The sequence below is a fragment of the Anabrus simplex genome, chromosome 5, assembly GCF_040414725.1.
Source record: "Anabrus simplex isolate iqAnaSimp1 chromosome 5, ASM4041472v1, whole genome shotgun sequence".
Classification (NCBI taxonomy): domain Eukaryota; kingdom Metazoa; phylum Arthropoda; class Insecta; order Orthoptera; family Tettigoniidae; genus Anabrus; species Anabrus simplex.
In genome coordinates, this window is record NC_090269.1 from 33231033 (window position 1) to 33255280 (window position 24248).

The 24248-nt window shown below is 39.6% G+C and overlaps 1 protein-coding gene across 3 annotated transcripts in view; it reads left to right on the top strand.

Annotated features, from left to right (window-relative positions):
- Positions 1–24248, top strand: part of LOC136874295 (ovarian-specific serine/threonine-protein kinase Lok) — an 88394-nt gene that overhangs the window by 12249 nt on the left and 51897 nt on the right. For all 3 annotated transcript variants that reach the window (XM_067147933.2, XM_067147934.2, XM_068227719.1), the window contains exon 2: positions 19055–19306. In XM_067147933.2, coding sequence (XP_067004034.2) covers positions 19055–19306 — 252 coding nt within the window. The remainder of the gene's footprint in view (positions 1–19054; positions 19307–24248) is intronic.

Below are 24248 nucleotides of genomic sequence, written 5' to 3' on the forward strand. Positions count from 1 at the left end.
GGTGGCAGCTAATCACACTAACCACTACACCACAGAGGCGGACTCTCGTAAATTTAAAAATAGAAAACAAGAATTGTGTGCGCACGTTCAATCCAGGAACTTACAGTAAAACTGTTTGGCTCGAGTTCACTTACATGTAATTAGGGTGAGTAGAATTGAAATTTACTTAATACATTGTCTTAACTGCATGGTTACTAGTTGCATGCCTCAGTGGAGATTCCAGGATACGCCACTGCTGTCTACTCGAGTCTTCAATAACCTATGTACAAATGAATAGAACATTCTGTAAAACTCGAGTGAAAAGTGGTGCGTTGTTCTAGAATCTTACCCTGTGTTGCACAACATTGCGGTATATCGGATTTATCGTAGGTCGAGTCATAAGTAATGGCAACTGTTATTTTCTCGCGAACAGGAAACAACACGGAAAATCTAAGATATGCATTTGGAAACGTACGGCATGTATTTGTGTATGATGCCATTAGATGATGTATGTAAACAACAGTGTGGGTCTAAGCATGCCCCCAAGTTCAGTGTGTGAGTGAGAGCGTTGCAAAATGGAAGTCAATAAGCAGGAGCAACGATCGTATATTAAAATGCAGTTCTCCGTGGCAGAAATGCACGCCAATGCCATGCAGAGCTGCGGGAAGCATTAGGTGTGCATGTCATGCCCTAAAGAACAGTGGCGAGGTGGGTGGAGACGTTCAAACGGGGTAGAGTATCAACTGCCGTTTTGCCTCGCTCAGGCCATCCAGTATCCATGGACAAAGATGTACGGATACTGGTGATCGGTCAGTGTTTAGATGAGAACAGGCGCTGGACTCTAGCGGAATTGCAAGAACATACAGCAATACCAGCGGATACAATACGGCGCATTTTACACAAGGACCTACAGATGCGTAAACTTTGTGCAAATTGGGTGCCATGTCACTTAACTGAGGTACAGAAGTGTACTCGTTACGAAACATGTCACATCAATCTGGAGAGGTTTCAGCAAGAAGGACAAGCCATGTTGAATCGCATTATTGCAGTCGATGAAACAGGCACGTGCTTATGAACCTGAACTGAAGAGACAGTCGAGTGAATGGCGTCGTCACGGGTCACCACGGAGACACAAGGTTCGACAAAATCAGTCGCCCAATAAGGTTATTGTAATCCTGGCATACGATGTTCAAGGTGTTCTTGTGTGTCGTCCAGTGTGTTGGGGGCACACTGTCTATGCAGTTTATTACAATTCCTTTCTGTTGTACCAATTGCACCCTGCAGTGCAAACCAAACGTCCAGATCTTTTGCACAGTGCCAAAATCCTACACGATAACGCGACAGCTCACACAGCAGCCATTGTTCAGCGTTGGTTACAACGGAGGAGGTGGGAGGTTCTTCCACACCCGCCTTATTCGCCTGATCTGAGCCCATGTGACTATGGTCTATCCCCAAAGTCAAGAAGCCATTACGTGGACAACGGTTTGCTAACAAAAAGGACATCGTAACCGCATTTTGGAAAGAGGTGTCACACGTTAGCAATACACATGCAACAAATGGTATTCAGCGCTTCACCATCGCTGGGAACGCACAGTGGAAACCTTGGGTGATTATTTCGAAGGTCTTGCAACCAGTGGAGACCTGTCCTTTGTACGTAGTCTTGTGTTTTTGCTGTCTTATACCATAATTAAACAATGTTTACCAATGGCCTGTGTTCTGTTACTTTCCTACGAGAATCTCCTGCAGTCAGAATTTGTCTTCAGGCACTATGCATAAGTTCACGCCATATATTTCCAAATGGATATATTAGATTTAACGTATTGTCTCCTGTGCACGAGGAAAAATAGTTGCCATGAGTTACGGTATGACTCGACCCTCGTACATCATATTTACAGGTAATAATAAATTATATACTATTAATTACATGTTCTTGCATTAAATAAAGTCGTATTAATAAACACACAGCAGAATTATCATGACATAACCTCACATATTCTGTTACACAAGACAGATCATACTACACACAAATAATAAATGATACGATCACCATTTATACCAAATAGAGTCCGTACTGACATCCTGTCATACATAACTACGTTGATAAAAATAAAATAATAATTGTTACCCTGTTTTGGTGGTTCGCAGAGAGGTGAAAGAAGGTGCGAACTTGAACGGGTCTAACTGCAATATCAAGAATTGAATTAAAAAAGGTTATATTTCTTTTAGAATTTCAAACTTAGCAAATCTCTTCACTGTGTGAACAATAACAATGAAATCTCAGGTACAATGCCAACTCAGTTACAAGGGGAGAACACCCATGAATAGAGAATTTAACAATTTTGGGCTTCAAGCCCTCAGTTTACCGTACACGTTTACAATTTCAAAAGGGGTATTGCTTAGACAAAGATAGAAATCTCACGAAAACAAGAGCACTTTGCTCCAACAAATTTACTGCCTTCCAGAGGCACTCCTCAATATTGCAGAAATTTAGGAAAGAGCTTACCTGCTCTCGATTTCTTACAGCCTACTCAAGGCAACATTACATCAAAATATTACAGTCTCTAGCCTCTCAAGGCACGATTCACAAAATTTATTTTTCACAGGGGTGTCTATTACCCAACCTACTGGGCCTTTGCGGAAAGAGAACAGGTTAAATGACTGGCCCGAACACAAACTGAATGGGGGCGAACACTTGCAATCCTATAAAATGAAATATTAAAAACCTAACAGGGTTCTCGGCCCGATGAAACAGGGGCAAATTCCAAGCTACTGAGGTGACTCGAATTAAAGTTTATTTAATACCTTACAGGAAAGAAAACAGTTACAAAATCGTAGTCACCTCAAACCAAGATGAAGGGGAGCTCGAGAGAGTAACTCACTCTCTATCCCCGATTTAAAGTTAAAGAATTTATGAAATTTTACATGAAAAGGAAGAAGTTTACATTAAAACAGTTACATAGTTAGAAATTCGGAACTTCCCCTCGGATAAATTTGCGGAGACAGTAAGAAAGGTAGATTATAGGTGGCTGTTACCTGGCTGTTGTTCTGCCTGCCGAAGAATGAGGCGTCCTGCCTCCTGCCTTAACACACACACTCAGAAATACGACTATCAATGAGAGAAGGTAGCCAGAAAAGCCTCAGCTTATATACCCGAAGGGAAGGTTCGAGAGGATTCTGGAATAATCCGGATATACCCTCTCAATTTTATTGGCAGACACAGAAGTTACACCCAAAGGACCAAAAAGAAGCCTGTGATAGGCTGAAACATAATTCTAATTGGCTAATTTCAAAACTGGCGGAATGAGATATAAGTGTTAAGGCCGGTCTCCAATGATTAACATTTAACAGCAACATGTTAAATGTTAACTGGTGACACCATCAACATGCTAAATGTCAAATGTTGAATACAGTTTCATTTAACATTGTGTCCACACTTAATAAACATGTTAAACTTGACTTTCTTTGTTTATACACTGACTGACAGAGCAAATGCAACACCAAGAGGGAGTGGTCAGAACTTTATGCCAATTGCAGGGTAGACTGACGTCACTGAGGTATGCTCATGATGTGAAATGCGCCGCTGTGCTGCGCACGTAGCGAACGATAAATGGGACACGGCGTTGGCGAATGGCCCACTTCGTACCGTGATTTCTCAGCCGACAGTCATTGTAGAACGTGTTGCCGTGTGCCACAGGACACGTGTATAGCTAAGAATGCCAGGCCGCCGTCAACGGAGGCATTTCCAGCAGACAGACGACTTTACGAGGGGTATGGTGATCGGGCTGAGAAGGGCAGGTTGGTCGCTTCGTCAAATCGCAGCCGATACCAATAGGGATGTGTCCACGGTGCAGCGCCTGTGGCGAAGATGGTTGGCGCAGGGACATGTGGCACGTGCGAGGGGTCCAGGCGCAGCCCGAGTGACGTCAGCACGCGAGGATCGGCGCATCCGCCGCCAAGCGGTGGCAGCCCCGCACGCCACGTCAACCGCCATTCTTCAGCATGTGCAAGACACCCTGGCTGTTCCAATATCGACCAGAACAATTTCCCGTCGATTGGTTGAAGGAGGCCTGCACTCCCGGCGTCCGCTCAGAACACTACCATTGACTCCACAGCATAGACGTGCACGCCTGGCATGGTGCCGGGCTAGAGCGACTTGGATGAGGGAATGGCGGAGCGTCGTGTTCTTCGATGAGTCACGCTTCTGTTCTGTCAGTGATAGTCACCGCAGACGAGTGTGGCGTCGGCGTGGAGAAAGGTCAAATCCGGCAGTAACTGTGGAGCGCCCTACCGCTAGACAACGCGGCATCATGGTTTGGGGCGCTATTGCGTATGATTCCACGTCACCTCTAGTGCGTATTCAAGGCACGTTAAATGCCCACCGCTACGTGCAGCATGTGCTGCGGCCGGTGGCACTCCCGTACCTTCAGGGGCTGCCCAATGCTCTGTTTCAGCAGGATAATGCCCGCCCACACACTGCTCGCATCTCCCAACAGGCTCTACGAGGTGTACAGATGCTTCCGTGGCCAGCGTACTCTCCGGATCTCTCACCAATCGAACACGTGTGTGATCTCATTGGACGCCGTTTGCAAACTCTGCCCCAGCCTCGTACGGACGACCAACTGTGGCAAATGGTTGACAGAGAATGGAGAACCATCCCTCAGGACACCATCCGCACTCTTATTGACTCTGTACCTCGACGTGTTTCTGCATGCATCGCCGCTCGCGGTGGTCCTACATCCTACTGAGTCGATGCCGTGCGCATTGTGTAACCTGCATATCGGTTTGAAATAAACATCAATTATTCGTCCGCGCCGTCTCTGTTTTTTCCCCAACTTTCATCCCTTTCGAACCACTCCGCCTTGGTGTTGCATTTGCTCTGTCAGTCAGTGTATATGGGTAGTACATCATATCAATTTGTGGTAACACATTTAGGTGGTGTCTGGTATTTTCAAAGAAGGACAATGGACTCAGATGAAGAGGATTTGGCCTTTGTTATTGCCAGCATTGCTTCTTGTTACGATTTAGAAATGCAGTTTTATTAGACACATGTCCTCCCCTCATCGTGCTCATTGCTTCAAAAGCAAAACACTTTGAAGTATAAATTTTGTCCGCTCCCGCCCCCGAATTTTCTGATTTTTTTCAATACTCGACTGTACTGGGAGCGGAGGGACGCTAGGTGTTTTTTCGATGCACTTGCGAGAACAGTTATAGATAATTTAGAGTTCCTGAAAAATGTCGGCTTTCTTCGCTTTATCCCTGAGACATCCCACAAACAAGGTCTTTCTATTACATCATTAATTAAGTCCAAAGTAATCTTGCTCCACTCCATTTCTGACTATAAATTGAGTATGGTGCAGAGAGAACGACACACGTGCGCGCACCGGTACCGGTACTGTGTTTGTAGCTTATAACAAAGAGAATGAGTATTGCGGTGTGTTGTAACTATAATCCTACTTCACGAGAAGCACGTCGTTTGCATCGTTTGGCTATCTGTTAACATGGAAACGGAAAGGAAGTTGCCGAAGCTGTGCCAACATCTCACGAACAACGAACTGACTTGACATGTTTTCCACTTGGAGCGGAAAACACGCCAACATGCTAAAAGTGTTAACCTCAACATTCTAAGTTAACATGCAAAGTCAATTGGAGGACACAATCACAATATGCATGTCAAATGTAACATGTTAAATTTAACATGTTGGTGTTAAATGTTAATCAGTGGAGACCGGCCTTTGCAAACCTTGAAATATATCAGAAAAACAAATGAAAATTAATTTACGGAGGAAAACTCATGAACACAATTTTTTTTCAATAACAACTTCCTTTACCTTGCACCAGAGTGCAAGACCATAGTTTTTGGTAGTGACATCTGTGGAAAAGTGTCAAAACTTCTTGATGTAAACAAACCCACAGCAAATAAAACCAGTCAGTTTAGCCAACTTCAGAATATCACAATTACTCAATACCTCAGTAGTGATATCTTCTCAACTTTACGTAGTAGCAGTTTCACATTTGTTGGATAGATAGAGTTCATTATGGCGCTTCTTTTGAATGTACGGGGTTGAGGTGTACCTCACGATACAATAATAATAGACGTAAACAATTTCATAGCCACACCTCACAAGTCATAATAATAATAATAATAATAATAATAATAATAATAATAATAATAATAATAATAATAATAATAATAATAATAATATACACTAATCAATGCACATGCACCTACAAACAATTACAATCAAAAAGACCCACAGAAGGTAGATGACTTCTGGGAATTACTAGAAGAAACTACAGCCAAAGTTCCAAAACATCATGTCAAAATTCTGCTGGGGGACTTCAATGCACAAATTGGCAAAGAGAAGAAATTTAGGACCACTGTAGGACTTTACCCTGCTCACAAAAGGACCAATAAAAATGGAGAACGTTTAATTGGCTTCTGCGAGTATTTCGATCTAAAATTGATGTCAACCCATTTCCTGGCACTTCCACAAAAGAAAATGGCATGGAGATCCCCGAACATGCATTTAGGAGAATTTCAACTAGACCATGTGGCTATTTCCAAGAAAAACCAAAAAGAAATTATGAACGTTAAAGTCAAAAAGGGAATTATTGACTCCGACCACCACCTATCTCTTGTTAAAGTAAAGTTTCAACCCAACAGGAAGAAAACCAAAACAATCAGGAACCCAAGAATCGACCCTGAATTTCTGAGACAGAACTCAGACAATTTCCTTGCGAATATCTCCAATGATGCTCCTTCAAACTGGCTAGAACTCAAGGACACACTCTTGAAAGCTTCACAAAACATCAGCAATCCCCCAAGGAAACGCAAACACAGGTGGTGGAATGACACCTGTGACAAGGCCATAGAAGTCAGAATTAGGTCCTGGCTAAACTGGAGTTCCCATAAAACTGATCAAAATCGTGATGAATTCTTCAAAACACAGAAACAAACCTCAAAAATCATCAGATCTGAAAAACGAAAATATGATCAAAACAGACTGGTAGAAATAGAAGATGATTTCAAGAAAAACAATACACGGAACTTCTACAGAACATTCAGAGAAGAATTATCCAATTACCAGGCACCTAGTCTCTGTTTCAAACGTACAGATGGGACTTTGGAAACAAGTAATAAGGGAAATTGTGAACTCCTAGCAAACCATTTCATGGACCTTTTAAACTGTGAATCTCCAAAGGAACAATTCACCTATGAAAAACCAACACCTAATCCAGATTTAGAACCCCCCACATTACAAGAAGTCAAACAAATAATCAGAGATTTAAAAGACAACAAAGCACCAGGAGAAGATGGAATAATCGCTGAAATGTTGAAAATTGGTGGTGACAAACTGGCCCAGATTATTCAAAAAATCTTACAGGACATTTGGTTTTCTGAAGAAATTCCGGAGGATTGGAAATGTGCATTGATTCACCCACTTCACAAGAAAGGAGACAAATCAGATATTAACAACTACAGAGGAATTTCTCTCCTCTCACTCGTATATAAAATCTTCTCTAAAGCTCTACTTAATAGATTAGAGAAACAAACAGACCACCTGATCGGAGATTATCAGGCTGGATTCCGAAAAGGGAGATCCTGCGCAGAACAAATCCTAAACCTAAAAACCATACTACAGATTCGCAAAACCAAACAAACAGTAATCACCTTTGTTGACTTCAAAAAAGCGTATGATTCCATAGATCGGCAGACCCTGTTCAACATACTAGAGGAATTTCAAGTCGACAGGAAAACGAGGGAATTGATTAAACAAACTCTGACCAACACAACATCAAAAGTTAAGTTCTTGGGAGAAATTTCTGAACCGTTCGAAATCAGAACTGGCGTCCGACAGGGAGATGGATTATCCCCACTACTATTCAATTTAGTTTTGGAAAAAGTGATTTGTGAATGGAGAAAAGAAACTAAAGGTATAAACATTGGCAGACTTCTTAAAGACAAAATTCACCTTGACTGCTTAGCTTTCGCAGATGACCTTGCGATCCTTTCGAACAACAGACAAGAAGCAATCCAATCCATAGAAAAGTTGAATGAAATAGCCGCAAAAACCGGACTTCAAATTTCATTTGAAAAGACGCAGTTTATGGAAGGAACTAAATCAAGATTCGTCAATCAACCATTAATCACCAACTGTGGAATAATTTCCCAAGTAGACAAATTCAAATATCTAGGTGAAATTATTCAGCCAGCAGGGTTAAATCAGGAAGCTAACAAAGAAAGAACTGCTAAACTGCAAAGGGCTTACAAAATCACATGGAACAGATACAACAAAAGATGTATATCAAAAAATGCAAAATTACGACACTACAATACAGTCATCAAACCAGATGCACTTTATGCATCTGAAACACTGATCATTGGCGGCAGGTCACAAATGAAAAGCATTGAAAAACAAAAGAGGAAAATTCTCAGAAAAATCCTAGGACCAAAGTTTGAAAATGGAATTTGGATGAAAAAGAAACCACACGAAATTTTTCAATTCACAGAAAAAATCACAGATACCATCAGAAAGAGACGACTAAAATTCTACGGACACCTACACAGAATGGATAACAACAGGCTGACAAAGAAAATTCTAAATCTAGCTCTAACCCTGAAAATCCGCAACAATTGGTTAGCAGAAATTCATGAAGATCTAAAAGAAATGGGTATTGAGGACGAAAACATTCAAGATAGAATGAAATTTAGAAGCTTAGTAAACAAACATAAATTTGCAGAGAAACCAACAAGAAAAAAATACAGGCTGGACAGAAACACGCAGAAAGGAACACAGTGAAAAAATGAAGAAATATTGGGAAGAAAAGAAGACGAAACATTGTGCAAAATAAGTTCAAACGCGCTCCACAGCTGGGCACAACGAATCAAAAAAAATAATATCACCTACTAATCGAGCTCAATATTTTCACAATTTACTCATGGGTCTAAAGAATAGTTTCCAAGTTATACTAGTCCATTACACACTTGCATCATTTTGGAGACAGGGATCATGGTTATTCCTGCAAGCAGTAACGTGGATGGAGTTTGGAACTTGTGTAATCGGAAATGCTGAAGAAATTCTGCCAAACGCCCCTATGTTAGCGCAGTACAGCACATATACCAGATCATGTCACATGTATCCTTGAGGATCTGTACAAGTCCCCTGGTAAGTTACTTCTATTCTGATGGTAGCTAATATTGTACAATAATGATTTCTTCATTCTGGTCTTCTGGCCCCAACTTGGCAGGTTCGATCCTGGTTCAGACCGGTGGTATTTGAAGGTTTTCAATCACCCTCATGTTGGTAGATTTATTGGCACATATATCCTGTGGAACTAAATTCTGGCATTTCAATGTCATCGAAAACTGTAAAAGTAATTAGTGGGACGTAAAGAGAATAACATTATTATTATTGGTCTGAGGTACGATTTAAAATCCCACAGTTCTCTCTTTCTGCTGTGTTCTACCCCTGTATGAAGTTAGCATAATATGCATAATATTATCTGTCGTAAATGGGAGGTTTTGATGTTCGAAGAACACTCCTGGAAACCAAGTATGACAGCTGCTTGATTCCCTTGACAAGTCGAAAATGTTCATCAGTGGTAATGGACTTGATTAATAAATGAGATCAAAACGGGAGGCTGCAGTCAGTACCTATCTGATTTGCTGCAGTGGGTTCTGAAACTTATTCATGATTTTGTATTGAAAGCATAACCATGTGTGCATAACGATTTTGGTACACCTATGGTGACTATTTTTCGGGTACTCCTCACTTCAGATGTCCTGAAATCGGACAATCACAGTTTAAGTGAAGTTATTTGCGAGTGTGCCATTTCTATATTGTTAAATAACATAGCTACATCAACAGCAGAGATATTTGAAAGACCAAAACATTTGAACGCAAGAACACAAAACCCTTAAACAGAAAGCTTTGCGAATGTAGCTCCAAAATCGGTACCGGTATGTGAAATTATTTCTTTCCAATAGTATTTACTAACATTACCATTATTTTGTACTGATTTTTCCGCTAGGAGGGACATGCTCTTCACCGAATTCCTTTATTAAGGTGTAAGGTGTGATTTAAATATGCTTATCGAGTGATTGACTATATATTTAAACAGAAATATACAAAATACTTTATGTGTGCTGTACAATCATGTTTCAATGCCAGTGAATCGCATCCTGGGGTATAGCCATCCATGCTGCATTCACCTGGTCCCACAGTTCATGTTTGGTGGTTGGTATTGGATCACAGCGTCACACCCGTCGTTTCACCATATCCCACACATTTTCGATTGGCGACAATTCCGGGTATTGGGTGGGCCAGGGCAACAGTCTGACACCCTGTGACAACAAGAAGACACGTGTTCGTGCGGCTACATGTGGTCGCACATTGTCCTGCTGAAATATGGCGTCTGGGGTGTTGTGCAGAAAGGTATGGCTACGGGTCGCAGGATGTCATTCACGTAGGTCAAACTAGTCACAGTGCCCTGGACACGCACCAACTGTGATTTGTGGTTGTTTCCCAATAGCACCCCACACCATTAGGTCTTGAGTTGGTGCTGTATGTCTTGTGCGAATGCAGTCAATGTGATGCCTCTCCCCCTGTCTGCGGCAAACGAAAATGTGGCCATCATTTTCAAACAAACAGAAACTAGATTCGTCCGAAAACACTATCTGCTGCCATTCCTGTTCCCAGTGACATTGTTCCATATACCATTGCAGTCTAGCATGTTTATGCACATTAGCCAAAGGTAGGCGGAGAAGTGGACGACGTGCTGGTAACCCAGACTGTAATAAATGGTGACGGACTGTCTCTCCTGATAGTGTACAATGTGTTACAAAGTTCCACTGTTGTGCCAGAGCTGAGGAGGATGCAGATCTGCCCTGCAATGCCATTCGGATGACGTAACCATCTTCTCGGGGGGGGGGGGTCTGACTGGAGCGATCTCGTCGTGTTCTACAGCCTCCTGTGAACCTTTCTGTACACAGCCGTTGTACTGCCGACGCACTTTGTCCCACACGAGCAGCAATTTCCCAGATGGATGCATCACGTTCTCTCATACTAATAATGCGCCCTCTTTCAAATTCACTCATTTGATGGTACAGGTCTTACATACGTCTGAGAGGCATCCTGCACATTTGCTCAAGTCACACTGATCCATTATCTTCGGTTTATAGTGACAACGAGAGCCGCAGGCACATTTTACCACTTGGTGGTGGTGCACCTTGAACCTGAGGGCCGATATGGTTCAAATGCTAATCATTTCTTCAGAACATACAAGTGCACAAGTCCTGTGAATATGAACTTCCTACCTTTGGTCTTTCAAGGTGTTCTGGTTTTTGTGAACATGAGTGTATGTACTCTAAAGTTGCAGCCCACACCAAACTATTTATACCCACTATTTTCCACAGACACTCCTTACAACTATGGCCAAACTACAGCATATACTTACACTGTTTTTAATGAATCATGGAAATTTCCAATTCTGCCTCCACAGAATAAACAAGTTTCCGGTACCACTTTGCGATTGTCCTGAAAAAATTGCTATTTGCTTTACGTCGCATTGCCACAGATACGTCTTATGGCGACGATGGGATAGGAAAGGCCTAGGAATTGGAAGGAAGTGGCCCTGGTGTGAAAATGGGAAACCACGGAAAACCATCTTCAGAGCTGCCGACAGTGGAGCTCGAACCCACTATTTCCCGATTACTGGATACTGGCCGCACTTAAGCAACTGCAGCTACCGAGCTCGGTGAAAAAAAGCAGTACAAAAGGCATATTGTCTCATGCCAGAATGCACACTACTCTTTTCCGGTATTTCAAAATCTCCCACCTCATCAGGTGCTGAAATATCAAATCACAACACAGTCAACATAACCAACTTCCTGAAATTCATCTTTAACACACTTCAAGATTAATATGTTATAATAATACGTATAAAAGCAAAAAGCAAAATCACCTCCGTACAGGCCACGAAGACCCTTGGAGGAGTGGAAGGTAAAGGCTCGGCACGTGATGGGTTAGAGTGGTTAGCTCTATGCCCGGCCTCCTTTGCTCCCAGGAATTAACCTGGTACTCATTTTTGGTGTAGGCTGGGTGAACCTCAGGGCCATATGCACCCCCGAAAGTGGAAATCTCGTTTCTTAAATTTTACGACTTCCTGACGGGGATTCGAACTCACGTCCTTCCGAGCGAACCGAGCACGCCTTTACCGCCTCGGCCAGGCAGTCCCTAATAATACGTATACATATTGTAAATTATCAACACAAAATCAAACAGGGGAAATGAATAAGAAAATAGGGCAGCGGGTAAGCTACTATGACCAGCATAGGGTGCTGAAGAAATGTTGGGAAGGAAGAAAAGATCAACTAAGAATCAGTGGATAACTCAGAGGATACTAGACCTGATTGATGAACGACGAAAATACAAGAATGCTAGAAATGAAGAGGGCGGAAAAGAATACAGGCGATTAAAGAATGAAGTGGATAGCAAATGCAAGGTAGCTAAGGAAGACTGGCTGGAGAAGTGCAAGGATTGGCCTAGTATACATAAAGAAAACGATATCATCACCACCATAGCAGAAGTTGAGACGATTATCTCAAAACTACCTTTGGAAATACAAAATGATACTAGGCACAAAATAAAAAAGAAACTACCAACATTAACTGAGGGATTAAATAAAAATGCTTATCTTAACCATACTAAAATAATTAAAGGCATAAAAACAAAATAAAAGATAACAATATAATAATAACTAAGCTGACAAAGGGAAAACTACTTACTGTTTTATTAAATAAAAAAGGCTATATTAAAAACTGAAGATTTTTCCCAAACGAAACTTATACAATAGTTAATAAAGATCCCACTATAAGATTCCAACGAAATTTAAAAACATTATTAAAGAACTCTTCATTTTTACTAAATGAACAAGAACAGCAAAAACTAATCCTTACGAACCCTAATACTCCCACAGCAAGAGCTTTACCTAAATTACATAAGAAAGATATACCTATACGTCCAATCATCAATTGCAGAAATAGTCCAACATATAAAACCTCAAAATATATCCACAACTTTCTCAAAAACATTACATTTTTAACAATAAAACCCCAATAAAAAATTCTGTTGATTTCTGTAATATTTTAAAAGAATTCACCTTACTACCCAACCACACTATGTGCTCTTTCGATATTACTAACATGTATTCTAACGTACCAGTCAACGAAACTGTTAATATTATCAAAAACAACCTCACTAAACACAGTAAACTTAGCAAACTCGAATTAGAAGAATTCTTAAGACTCCTAAACTTTGTTCTAAAAAACAACTATTTTACTTTTAATGGTAAAATCTACCATCAAGATGGTCTAGCCATGGGAGATACCTTATCCGGCATCTTAGCCGACATCTATTTAGATTCTTTAGAACATAATAAAATTTCTACTGATATAATAAAAGGCCTTAACTTTTGGCTTCGATATGTAGATGACACTTTCGTAATTATTGATAAAGAACTCAATAACAGTACCGGTACTGATATTTTAAATTTTTTAAACAACTTAGACCAAAATATAAAATTTACTAAAGAAGACGAGATCAACGGATCCTTAAATTTCTTAGACATTACAGTAACACATAATAATGCTAACTTTGACTTCCAAATTTATAGGAAACCTACTCACACCTCAACAACAATAAAAAATACTTAATTACACCTAAAATCCCATAAACTAGCTACCTTTCACAGCTATTTTTTATTATTATTTATTATTACTTTATTAATTAATTCCAACGAGCCAACGGCTCATATACAGGAATTGTACAATGCGATTTGTTTAGCGTCTAAAATTAATATGATACATATACATTGGCTACACATAAATGTATAAGTTGTTACAGTGAACGTTACTCTAAATATTTCCTTTACGTTACCATTACACAAAGTCTTGTAAAGAGAGTCATCTACTTACTTAGGTACTGATTCCATAGCACTTTCTTTAATTTAATTTTCAAAGAAGACAGATTGGAAACTGATTTTAAATCTCTTGGAAGATGATTATATGATTGAATGGCTGAGAACTTAAAGCTACAGTTGCCATACTTATATGAGTGTATTTGAAAGAGAGCTATGTCACCTGTTTGTCGTGTGTTATAATTATGAATATCTGAATTCAGGGTGTAGTTACTATCGTGCAGGACACTGTTTAGTTTAATTTTGTGAATTAATATTGATGATCTAAAAGCAGTGCACATAGATAAGGGCATAATTTTACTATTAGCGTATAGAACTCGAGTCGGTGTGTCAAAAGGAAGATTATAGATATTTTTGATTGCTCTATTTTGTATTACCATAAGTTCATGAAGGACTGTCTTTCTGCAACGAGACCAAATTACGTTTAGGTATTGTAAGTGACTGTGGATGAGTGAGTAATATGCTGTAAGTAGAACTTCCCTACGGACAATATATCTTAATCTTCTCAAAAGCCCAGATACTGGAGCTATCTTTTTTGCAATGTAATCAACATGCTCTACCCAGCTTAAATGTTTATCTATTATTAGACCCAGATATTTAAAGTGATCGACCTCACCTATTTCCGCGTTGTTAATATATATCTTTGAATGATTAATATTTTTTATACTCGGCTTAGTTATAATCATATATTTAGTTTTATTGACGTTCATAGTTAATTTATTGATACTGAGCCACTTGTTTATTGGGATGATGTCTTCTTGCATAGTTTTGATCACCGAATCCACTTTGTCACCAGCGTAGAATACATTTGTGTCATCTGCGTAAAGCATAATTTTACCCTTTAAATTGAGAATATTTATATCATTTATGTATATCAGAAACAAGGTAGGGCCCAAAATAGACCCTTGTGGAACCCCACATTTTACCTCCTTGTCCGGGCTCTGATAACCATTGACGGAAACAAATTGCTTTCTTCCGCTAAGATAGCTGCGGAACCACTCTAATGCAACACCACGAATTCCAGCGTCTTCTAATTTAGATAACAGAATTTCGTGATTTACCGTGTCGAAAGCTTTAGCGAGATCAATAAACAATCCGGCCGCAATCTGGTTACCGTCAACGCTTTCCTGAAGCATCGACACAAGATCAGTAACTGCCAGTTCTGTGCTGGAATTCTCCCTGAAGCCATACTGGGATCGATAAAAAAATCTGTGTTTGTTAAGAAAAGCCATTAGTCTTACCTTTATAATGCTTTCTAATATTTTGGAAATGATGGGTAGTATGGATATAGGTCTATAGTCCCCTGCGTTACTAGTGTTCCCTCCTTTGAAAATCGGGATAACTTTAGCAATTTTTAAAGCCTGCGGTACGACCCCATTTGCCATGGATTCATTAATTAATGTAACAAGCTTAGTTATTAGCTGTTCATCAAAATTTTTTATCATAGTAGCTGTAATCCCAGCTACTCCACAACTTTTTTTTACTTTTTAAATTTTTAATTATGCATTTGACTTCCGTGTTATCTGTTGGATATAAAAAAGGGCCTCAAGCTGGCGGTTACTATTCAGATCTATGATATAATGTGTGGATATCTGTGATGCAAGATTATCGGCTATGCATGTAAAATATTTATTGAATTCGTTAGCAATTTCTTGTTTATCATTAATTACGACATTCCCTATTGACAGAGTTTTGCAAGTTTCTGAGTTGTGCTTTTTGTTATATATAATTTCATTCAAAATTTCCCACGTTTTCTTAGGATTCTTATCATACACGTTTAATTTTTCCGAATAATAATTTGTCTTAAGTTTTCTTTTTAGGAATGTTACTGAATTTCTACATTTAATGTATTCCTCTCTCAAAGGAATATTATCTTTGTGTTGCCCAATCCTAAGTTTAGAGTGGAGAATGTTCCGTTGCTTAACGAGTTTTATCAATTCAGATGTTATCCAAGGAGTTGCCACATCTACTTTGAATGCGTTTTTCTCCTTTATGGTATGGTGATTGCCTCTATTTGTGTGTTTTTTTTTTGGATTTGAGTAATAAGGGAGTTGTACATCTGGTTCATCTTAATATCCTGGGCAGAATGTCTTGCATTCTCTGGCAGGAAATTAGTGTTATTTAAATTAATTTTATCCCTGCATTTTAAGGGTAAAGTGAAAGTGTTGTTTTGGATATAGCTTCTCTTATGTGGCCATACAGTATCTGTGATAAGGATGTTATGATCACTTATGTCATTATCTACATTCGAAACTGTGAAATATATTTTATCTGTGTTAACTGCTACATGATCCAGAAGAGTTGATGATTTGTCAGTCGTGCGTGTTGCATAAATCTTGTTACACAGTGTGAACCCATAGCATGAAAGGATATTTATATACTGCTTTTTTAAATGATCTTCAGTAAAAGTGTCAATATTTGTATCACCAATAAAAAAAACAAGGAGTATTGTTAGTCTCACAAAGGAAATTTTCCAAAGATGTTAAAAATGACGTTGCATTGCCCCTCACAGGATTGTATCCTCCAACTATATGCAGACTATCTGAATTGGAATTACCAGCTAAGATGTCTCCCCAAATCTCAACCCAGATCAAGCTATGTTTCATTTCACATTTGTTAAGAATTTTAAATTTCCACTTTTTATGGATAAATATCCCTGACCCACCACCCCCTTAATTTACAGAGCCTTTAAAATCCCTCTATCACCTAAAAACCTAAAAACAGAACTCAATTATATAAAAAACTTAGCAAAAAATAATGGGTATAAACTAGAAACAATTAACAATTTAATCAACAAAATCAAACTCAAATTAACAACAAAACTAATCCCTGACAAACCCAAAAAGAATAAGTTTATTACTTTCACATACAACAATCCAGACATTTACCAAATTTCAAACCCCATAAAAATCCAAAACACTTGCATATCCTTTAGAACATCCAACACCAACCAAAAATTATTCTTCAATCATAACACAATCAATTCAAACAACAATGCTTACACAGGTTCAGGCATATACAGACTTGCAGGCACACAATGTAGCACCTCTTACATTGGTCAAACAGGCCGAAGCTTTTAAACTAGGTACTTGGAACATTTTAATGCCATCAAACACAACAAATTCTCAGCTATGAGTTCCCATATGAAAGAAACAGGACATCATTTCACCACTATAGATCAAGACAATTATTAAAGAAGTAGGTAAAATAAAATTATTGAATGAATTAGAAAACATCTATATATTTTTGGACCAATACTATAACAAAAATCTAAACCTCAATGACATAGTTGAAGTAAAAAATCCATTATATGAAATTTTACCAAAATTAATGTAAGCACTAAATTTAAATCAACATAACATTCTAAATAATATTAAATTATTAACTTCCAAGTCCCCATTAATTTCAAAAGCACAACTCCTGCCCAGCCCATACCCACAATCCAACCACTACCAACAACACATAAACTTAACACCCCACCTCCACCACATCCACCTCCCATATCCTCACACCGTTATAATACCAGAAGCACTAGTAACAAGTAACAAGTAACAACCACTGTTTAACTCTATAATCTCATAGTTTTAATACTAAATTCTCCTCCTTATTGCAGACTTCTAACCAAAATCTCTGTAAAAAAAGCTACTTACCATCAAACACTCTCCCTCACTCTTACATGCTCTGAAAGGACTAAACTTACCTTTTCACAAAAAAAATTTGTTTGCTTCACCAAACTATTAATGCTACAATTTGATTTTTTATACCATCAGCCCTTTACAGAACACCTTTTAGCAAAATTAACTGAGTCCTTATTGAACTTTATAATTTTGGATGTTTACTGTTACACTTTCCCTCGCTCCCGCATCGTAATTCAAGAGGAAAGCTAATTTATCTCCTCACAAAAGATTGACTATAGACTGGTTCTAACTTTTATTTAAATTCCACTTGATACTGATGATATTGTTTCTCTTTATATTGTTCTAAGAATTGAACTCATTTCCCGTTACCCGCCACAGCCAATAACATATAAACTTGGCACACCGCTTCGACCCTCTCCTCTATTAATCTCACATCATCTGTAACACTAGTAACTTAAATATCAGTCATTTCAACGCTACCATAGCAACTATTTAATACTATTACAATTAAATCTTAAAGGAAGTAGATGAATATTGTTACTTGGATAGTAAAATAACTAACGAAGGCAGAAGTAAGGAGGACATAAAATGCAGATTAGCACAAGCAAGGAAAAGCTTTCTTAAGGAAAGAAATTTGCTCACTTCAAACATTGATATAGGAATAAGAAAGATGTTTTTGAAGTCTTTCGTGTGGAGCGTGGTACCATATTGTATGGAAGTGAAACATGGACGATAACTTGCTCAGAAAGAAAGAGAATAGAAGCTTTTGAAATGTGGTGTTATAGAAGAATGCTGAAGGTGAGATGGGTAGAACGAATCACGAGATACTGAATCGAATTGGCGAGAGGAGATCAATTTGGCTAAATTTGACGAGAAGAACAGATATAATGATAGGACACCCAGGACTCATTCAGTTGGTTTTTGAAGGAAGTTTCGGTGGTAAGAATGGTAGGGGTAGACCACGGTATGAATATGACAAGCAGTTATGTAGAAATGAAAAGGTTAGCACAGGATAGGGTGGCATGGAGGGCTGCATCAAACCAGTCTATGGACTGATGACTCAAACAACAACAACATTTTATAAATAAACTATAAAGACCCCATGATATACCTTTAGGTGGCGTAAAACATGTGTTGTAATGATTTGTAAATACATATTTACGTACATATTTAATAAACTATCACTGAACATTTTATTCAGTCTGCTGATAGTTTGTCCTAGAGTAGAAAGTAATTAAAACTAATTTTGAAAGGTTACATAACCACCTCTAGGAAATGTTATTATGAGATATTTTTAATTTTTGTAATTAATTTTAAATTATCACCAGTATTTCTTGAATGTATTTAATATAGGTTTTTTCTCAGTATGCAACTTCAGTAACTGTAGAACTCATGTAAAATGTAAGATATTTATGTGTATGTACATTCCATTATTCCAAACTGTTGTATATCTTTTACAGAGCTTCACAAAACTGAGATACTAGCTGGCAGAGACACTAGCTGTGACATTGTGTTGCAAGGTAATCTGCTTGGCTGTAAACAGGAGAACATTTCCAAACATCATTTCCGTTTGGTCCATGGTGCTCAAGGGGCGGTGCTTAAGAATGAGAGTAGAACTGCCACTTTTGTGAATGGTCGTCTTGTCAGCGGAGGCAAGCAGGAAGCCATTTATCATGGAGCAAGGATTGATATAATTCGCCGTGGGATTAAAGGTAATACATAGCTTGTTCTTGGTTGTAAGTGTGACCTCTTTTTACTTTCCTAACAGACAACTATTAGTATTACTGGAAAATGGTATAGCTGCAACAAGATTTGTATGAACATACAGAGGCTGTTTATGAATGGAGTATTCTATATTATGACCGTTACAAGGCAAAGCGCAGTTCATAGCACTACAGGGTGTATCACAAATATACCGACATAGAAAAAAAAAGGAAAAAGAAAATCTGGGATGCTCTTCATATTATGTTAAGAATGATGGTGCAATCGGATTGGCAGAGAAATGTTTTTTTTCAAGAAAATGAGGTTCTTTTGTTACTTCCAGGAATGCAGTTCAAATTGATGAACTTGCCATATTGCTGTGCCAGAGCACAAGCCACTGCCATGTTTCAGGAAAGAGAAGAGAAGGGAGGGGAAGTGGTGTGTATGATGGAGACAGAGATAATGCTCCGCATGTTTGCACAAGTTTCCTCGTTCGACTTGCACAAGATTGTCCTTGTCTGTTACAGGCAATATTCACAGTTCGTTTATTAAAGAGCCGTAACTGCACACACAGTACAAGAACACACTGTAATTAAGACACACTTGTCAGTCAAGGAATACACCAGATTGTTTCTCCTCTCGTTTGCTGGTTGCAGTAGCATTCTTTATTATTTAACATGCTCGCAGATGCAACACTGCCGCCCCATGATTGTATATTCCTTCAGTCACAACATTGTAAATGGAATGAAATACTGAACTAAGGAAACAATACGCCCAGTGGTTTGATTACAGTAGATGTTCAATATGCCCCGTTCCTACTTCAATGCACAGTTCACAACAGTGCAGTAGTGACCTTTAGACTCTGTTCAGGATGTGAAGTGTGTTGCAAACAACCTGGAAATCTGTATCCTTGGTTCAAATTCATCTTCTCTTTCTACGGTGTTTGCATAGTAGTCAGTTTGTGCAGAACAACACTGCCTGCGGGTGCTGGGAAGGGACTATGCGAAACAAACGAGAAACTTTTGCATTTTCACTTCATATTACCTCTTTCTCCCACTTCCCACTTCCCCTCCTTTCCCTCCTCCGATGTACAGCAACAAGCAGCGACTGGCTCTCTGGCATAGCAGATACAGCAAGTTCGTCAATTTGAATCACGCGCTTGGAAGTATCAAAGTAACTTCATTTTCTCGAAAAGAAATTTTTTTCCTCTGATCTCATTGCACCATCGTTCTTAACATAACACAAAGAGCATCCCTGATTTTTTGTTGGTTTATTTCTGATACACCCTGTATAAATGAATAAATAACTGACCTGATTAGAAACAGAGGATGTTAAAATTGACCGAGAAATTCATAATATAGCTGGAGAACATTGCAGGAGAATAAAGAAGTCCAGTACCGGTAATTTCCAAAATTTAACTTAGGTTTCATGTAGTTCTGTGGTGATGTTAAACTTGCCACTCGCATTACTTGAAATTCAAATTCAGGGACTGTGGGCAATTATTTTTACACTTCTTGCAGTACTTCTAAACTTCTATGATAATTAATCCTGTACTATCAATAAAGCAACAAAGAGATTAATTATTTAACGTCTCTAAACCTCAATGATTGCAGGCATAGCTCATTCCTTTTGCATGATGTGTCAGTATTGAGTTAAATGAATACTTATCTCCTAAAAACCATAGGAGATAAAATTAATAACATTGAGACATCTGAAAAGATGGTGCAACTTCAATCACAGTCTTCAGTCAGTATACGAAAAGCAAGTCATCAGAACTTGGAGTCATAGGAGAGATACTCAGTTTAGTGGTTGTGTGAAATTAGTTGCAGACAATCTGAGAACATCCTGGCAAATTGGTAACTTATATTGAACTGCATTTTAAAACTGACAATAATTTTTACATGAAATAAATTTCATTTTGGATCCGTATTGACAATTATGTTATATAAATTGAAAAATTAGTGTATTGGTTCCACCTAGTCAATACTTATAAGTTTATTTACAATTCAAAATTGTAAAAGCATCTTATTAAAATCACAGGACATGTTTCGGCAGCATTTGGCCATCTTCAGCTGTCTAGAATTAACTTAAAGTTAATATACTAATAATTACAAAACATGGATAAAATTCACACTCATATGATAAATTATACACTGACTGACAGAGCAAATGCAACACCAAGGAGGAGTGGTTCGAAAGGGATGAAAGTTGGGGAAAAAACAGAGACGGCACGGACGGATAATTGATGTTTATTTCAAACCGATATGCAGGTTACACAATGCGCACGGCATCGACTCAGTAGGATGTAGGACCACCGCGAGCGGCGATGCACGCAGAAACACGTCGAGGTACAGAGTCAATAAGAGTGCGGATGGTGTCCTGAGGGATGGTTCTCCATTCTCTGTCAACCATTTGCCACAGTTGGTCGTCCGTACGAGGCTGGGGCAGAGTTTGCAAACGGCGTCCAATGAGATCCCACACGTGTTCGATTGGTGAGAGATCCGGAGAGTACGCTGGCCACGGAAGCATCTGTACACCTCGTAGAGCCTGTTGGGAGATGCGAGCAGTGTGTGGGCGGGCATTATCCTGCTGAAACAGAGCATTGGGCAGCCCCTGAAGGTACGGGAGTGCCACCGGCCGCAGCACATGCTGCACGTAGCGGTGGGCATTTAACGTGCCTTGAATACGCACTAGAGGTGACGTGGAATCATACGCAATAGCGCCCCAAACCATGATGCCGCGTTGTCTAGCGGTAGGGCGCTCCACAGTTACGGCCAGATTTGACCTTTCTCCACGCCGACGCCACACGCGTCTGCGGTGACTATCACTGACAGAACAGAAGCGTGACTCATCGGAGAACACGACGTTCCGCCATTCCCTCATCCAAGTCGCTCTAGCCCGGCACCATGCCAGGCGTGCACGTCTATACTGTGGAGTCAATGGTAGTCTTCTGAGCGGTCGACGGGAGTGCAGGCCTCCTTCAACCAATCGACGGGAAATTGTTCTGGTCGATATTGGAACAGCCAGGGTGTCTTGCACATGCTGAAGAATGGCGGTTGACGTGGCGTGCGGGGCTGCCACCGCTTGGCGGCGGATGCGCCGATCCTCGCGTGCTGACGTCACTCGGGCTGCGCCTGGACCCCTCGCACGTGCCACATGTCCCTGCGCCAACCATCTTCGCCACAGGCGCTGCACCGTGGACACATACCTATGGGTATCGGCTGCGATTTGACGAAGCGACCAACCTGCCTTTCTCAGCCCGATCACCATACCTCTCGTAAAGTCGGCTGTCTGCTGGAAATGCCTCTGTTGACGGCGGCCTGGCATTCTTAGCTATACACGTGTCTTGTGGCACATGACAACACGTTCTACAATGACTGTCGGCTGAGAAATCACGGTACGAAGTGGGCCATTCGCCAACGCCGTGTCCCATTTATCGTTCTCTACGTGCGCAGCACAGCGGCGCATTTCACATCATGAGCATACCTCAGTGACGTCAGTCTACCCTGCAATTGGCATAAAGTTCTGACCACTCCTTCTTGGTGTTGCATTTGCTCTGTCAGTCAGTGTAAATTAAAAAAGTACATGTTGAATCATCATCAGATGAAGAAGCCACTAGATGTAATGTGATGAAGTGGGAACAGTTCTATGTAAAGTGACAATGATGTAATTAAAGGTTTCTTCTATCCTTAAAATTTGTTTCATGCAAAAATAATGTCAGTTAATTCAGTAAAATTGTTGTTCCACTTAATATAAAAGTTTTTAAAATATCACGAATGAATGTACCACTTACACTTCTATTAGTAACATCTAAATTCAAACTTTCTTTCTCGGAGAAGTCTTCCCTGTAAACAGTTGAGATTTTCTTCTGAAGACACAGAGCAAAGTTCTCTGTGAAACGTAAAGAATTTCACCTTATTTTCTTGACATGGTATAAGCCCAAAAAGCCTATAAGTACAGGTTGTGAAAGGATCTCTGGTAACATTAAAATTAAGAGTATTTTCTTTGACAAAACAAAGAGTGGTGCAATATCTTGGAAGCATTCCAATGAGCATTTATCTACACCCTAGGCATCATGGTTTTACGTCCTATGAAAAAAAAATTATAAGTTGCCTAAAGGTAACTTGTTTATGTTCACTGATTTCCTTACCTCTGGTGACGTTTCCTGGCAATAAATTGGTCAATTTAGGCTTGATGGTGCTGGCAGACACTATTTTCATTACTGCATTGACATGTATGTCTGTTAGCCAAGATCGGAATCAAGATTTGTTGATATTGATCTTGAAAAAGAACTGTTCACATCTGTAATTACTTCTAAAGATTGACAGGATTTCTTCCCTAAACTTTCAAAGTTTAGGGAAGCGTAATGGAACAAGTGTTCGGTAAAAGTCAGTAATTTCCCTTTCTTTGTACTCTGGCTTCAGCCGCGTGTCACATATCAACTCTGTAAGTTCCAGTTGTAAATTCTGGGGTACGTCTTCTGGTTGAACACTAAATGGTACAGAAAAGAGCTGCAACTTTCCTTTCATAACATCAAGGTCCTGAAACCTCCTATCCTGTACTGATGTGCCTAATACAGCTCATAATGACACCTAACATTAAACTGTTTGCAGACGAAATGATTTTTACACACTAAGCACTGAGCTTCTCCTTCATGTTTGTGACTTGGGAAATAGTGTGAGCATTCCTGGTCAAATCTACTATTACTTTTCCTCTTGCCACTCTTGTCTTGCATCGTCCTTTTCTTTCACGTGGCACGAAGGGATTTGGTTTATTCATCCCTGGTGTGAGCAAACGTACTGTCAGTTCAACTCCGCTCCCCCCCGACTAGAGAGGAGAAATTCTGCCCGCACGTGTGCAAGGTCATTTCTAGGCCGTGCGATGTCTTACTGCGAGCACTGTTTGACATGCCTGATCTAGAGCTCTCATTAATTATTATAGATAATTTCAAGT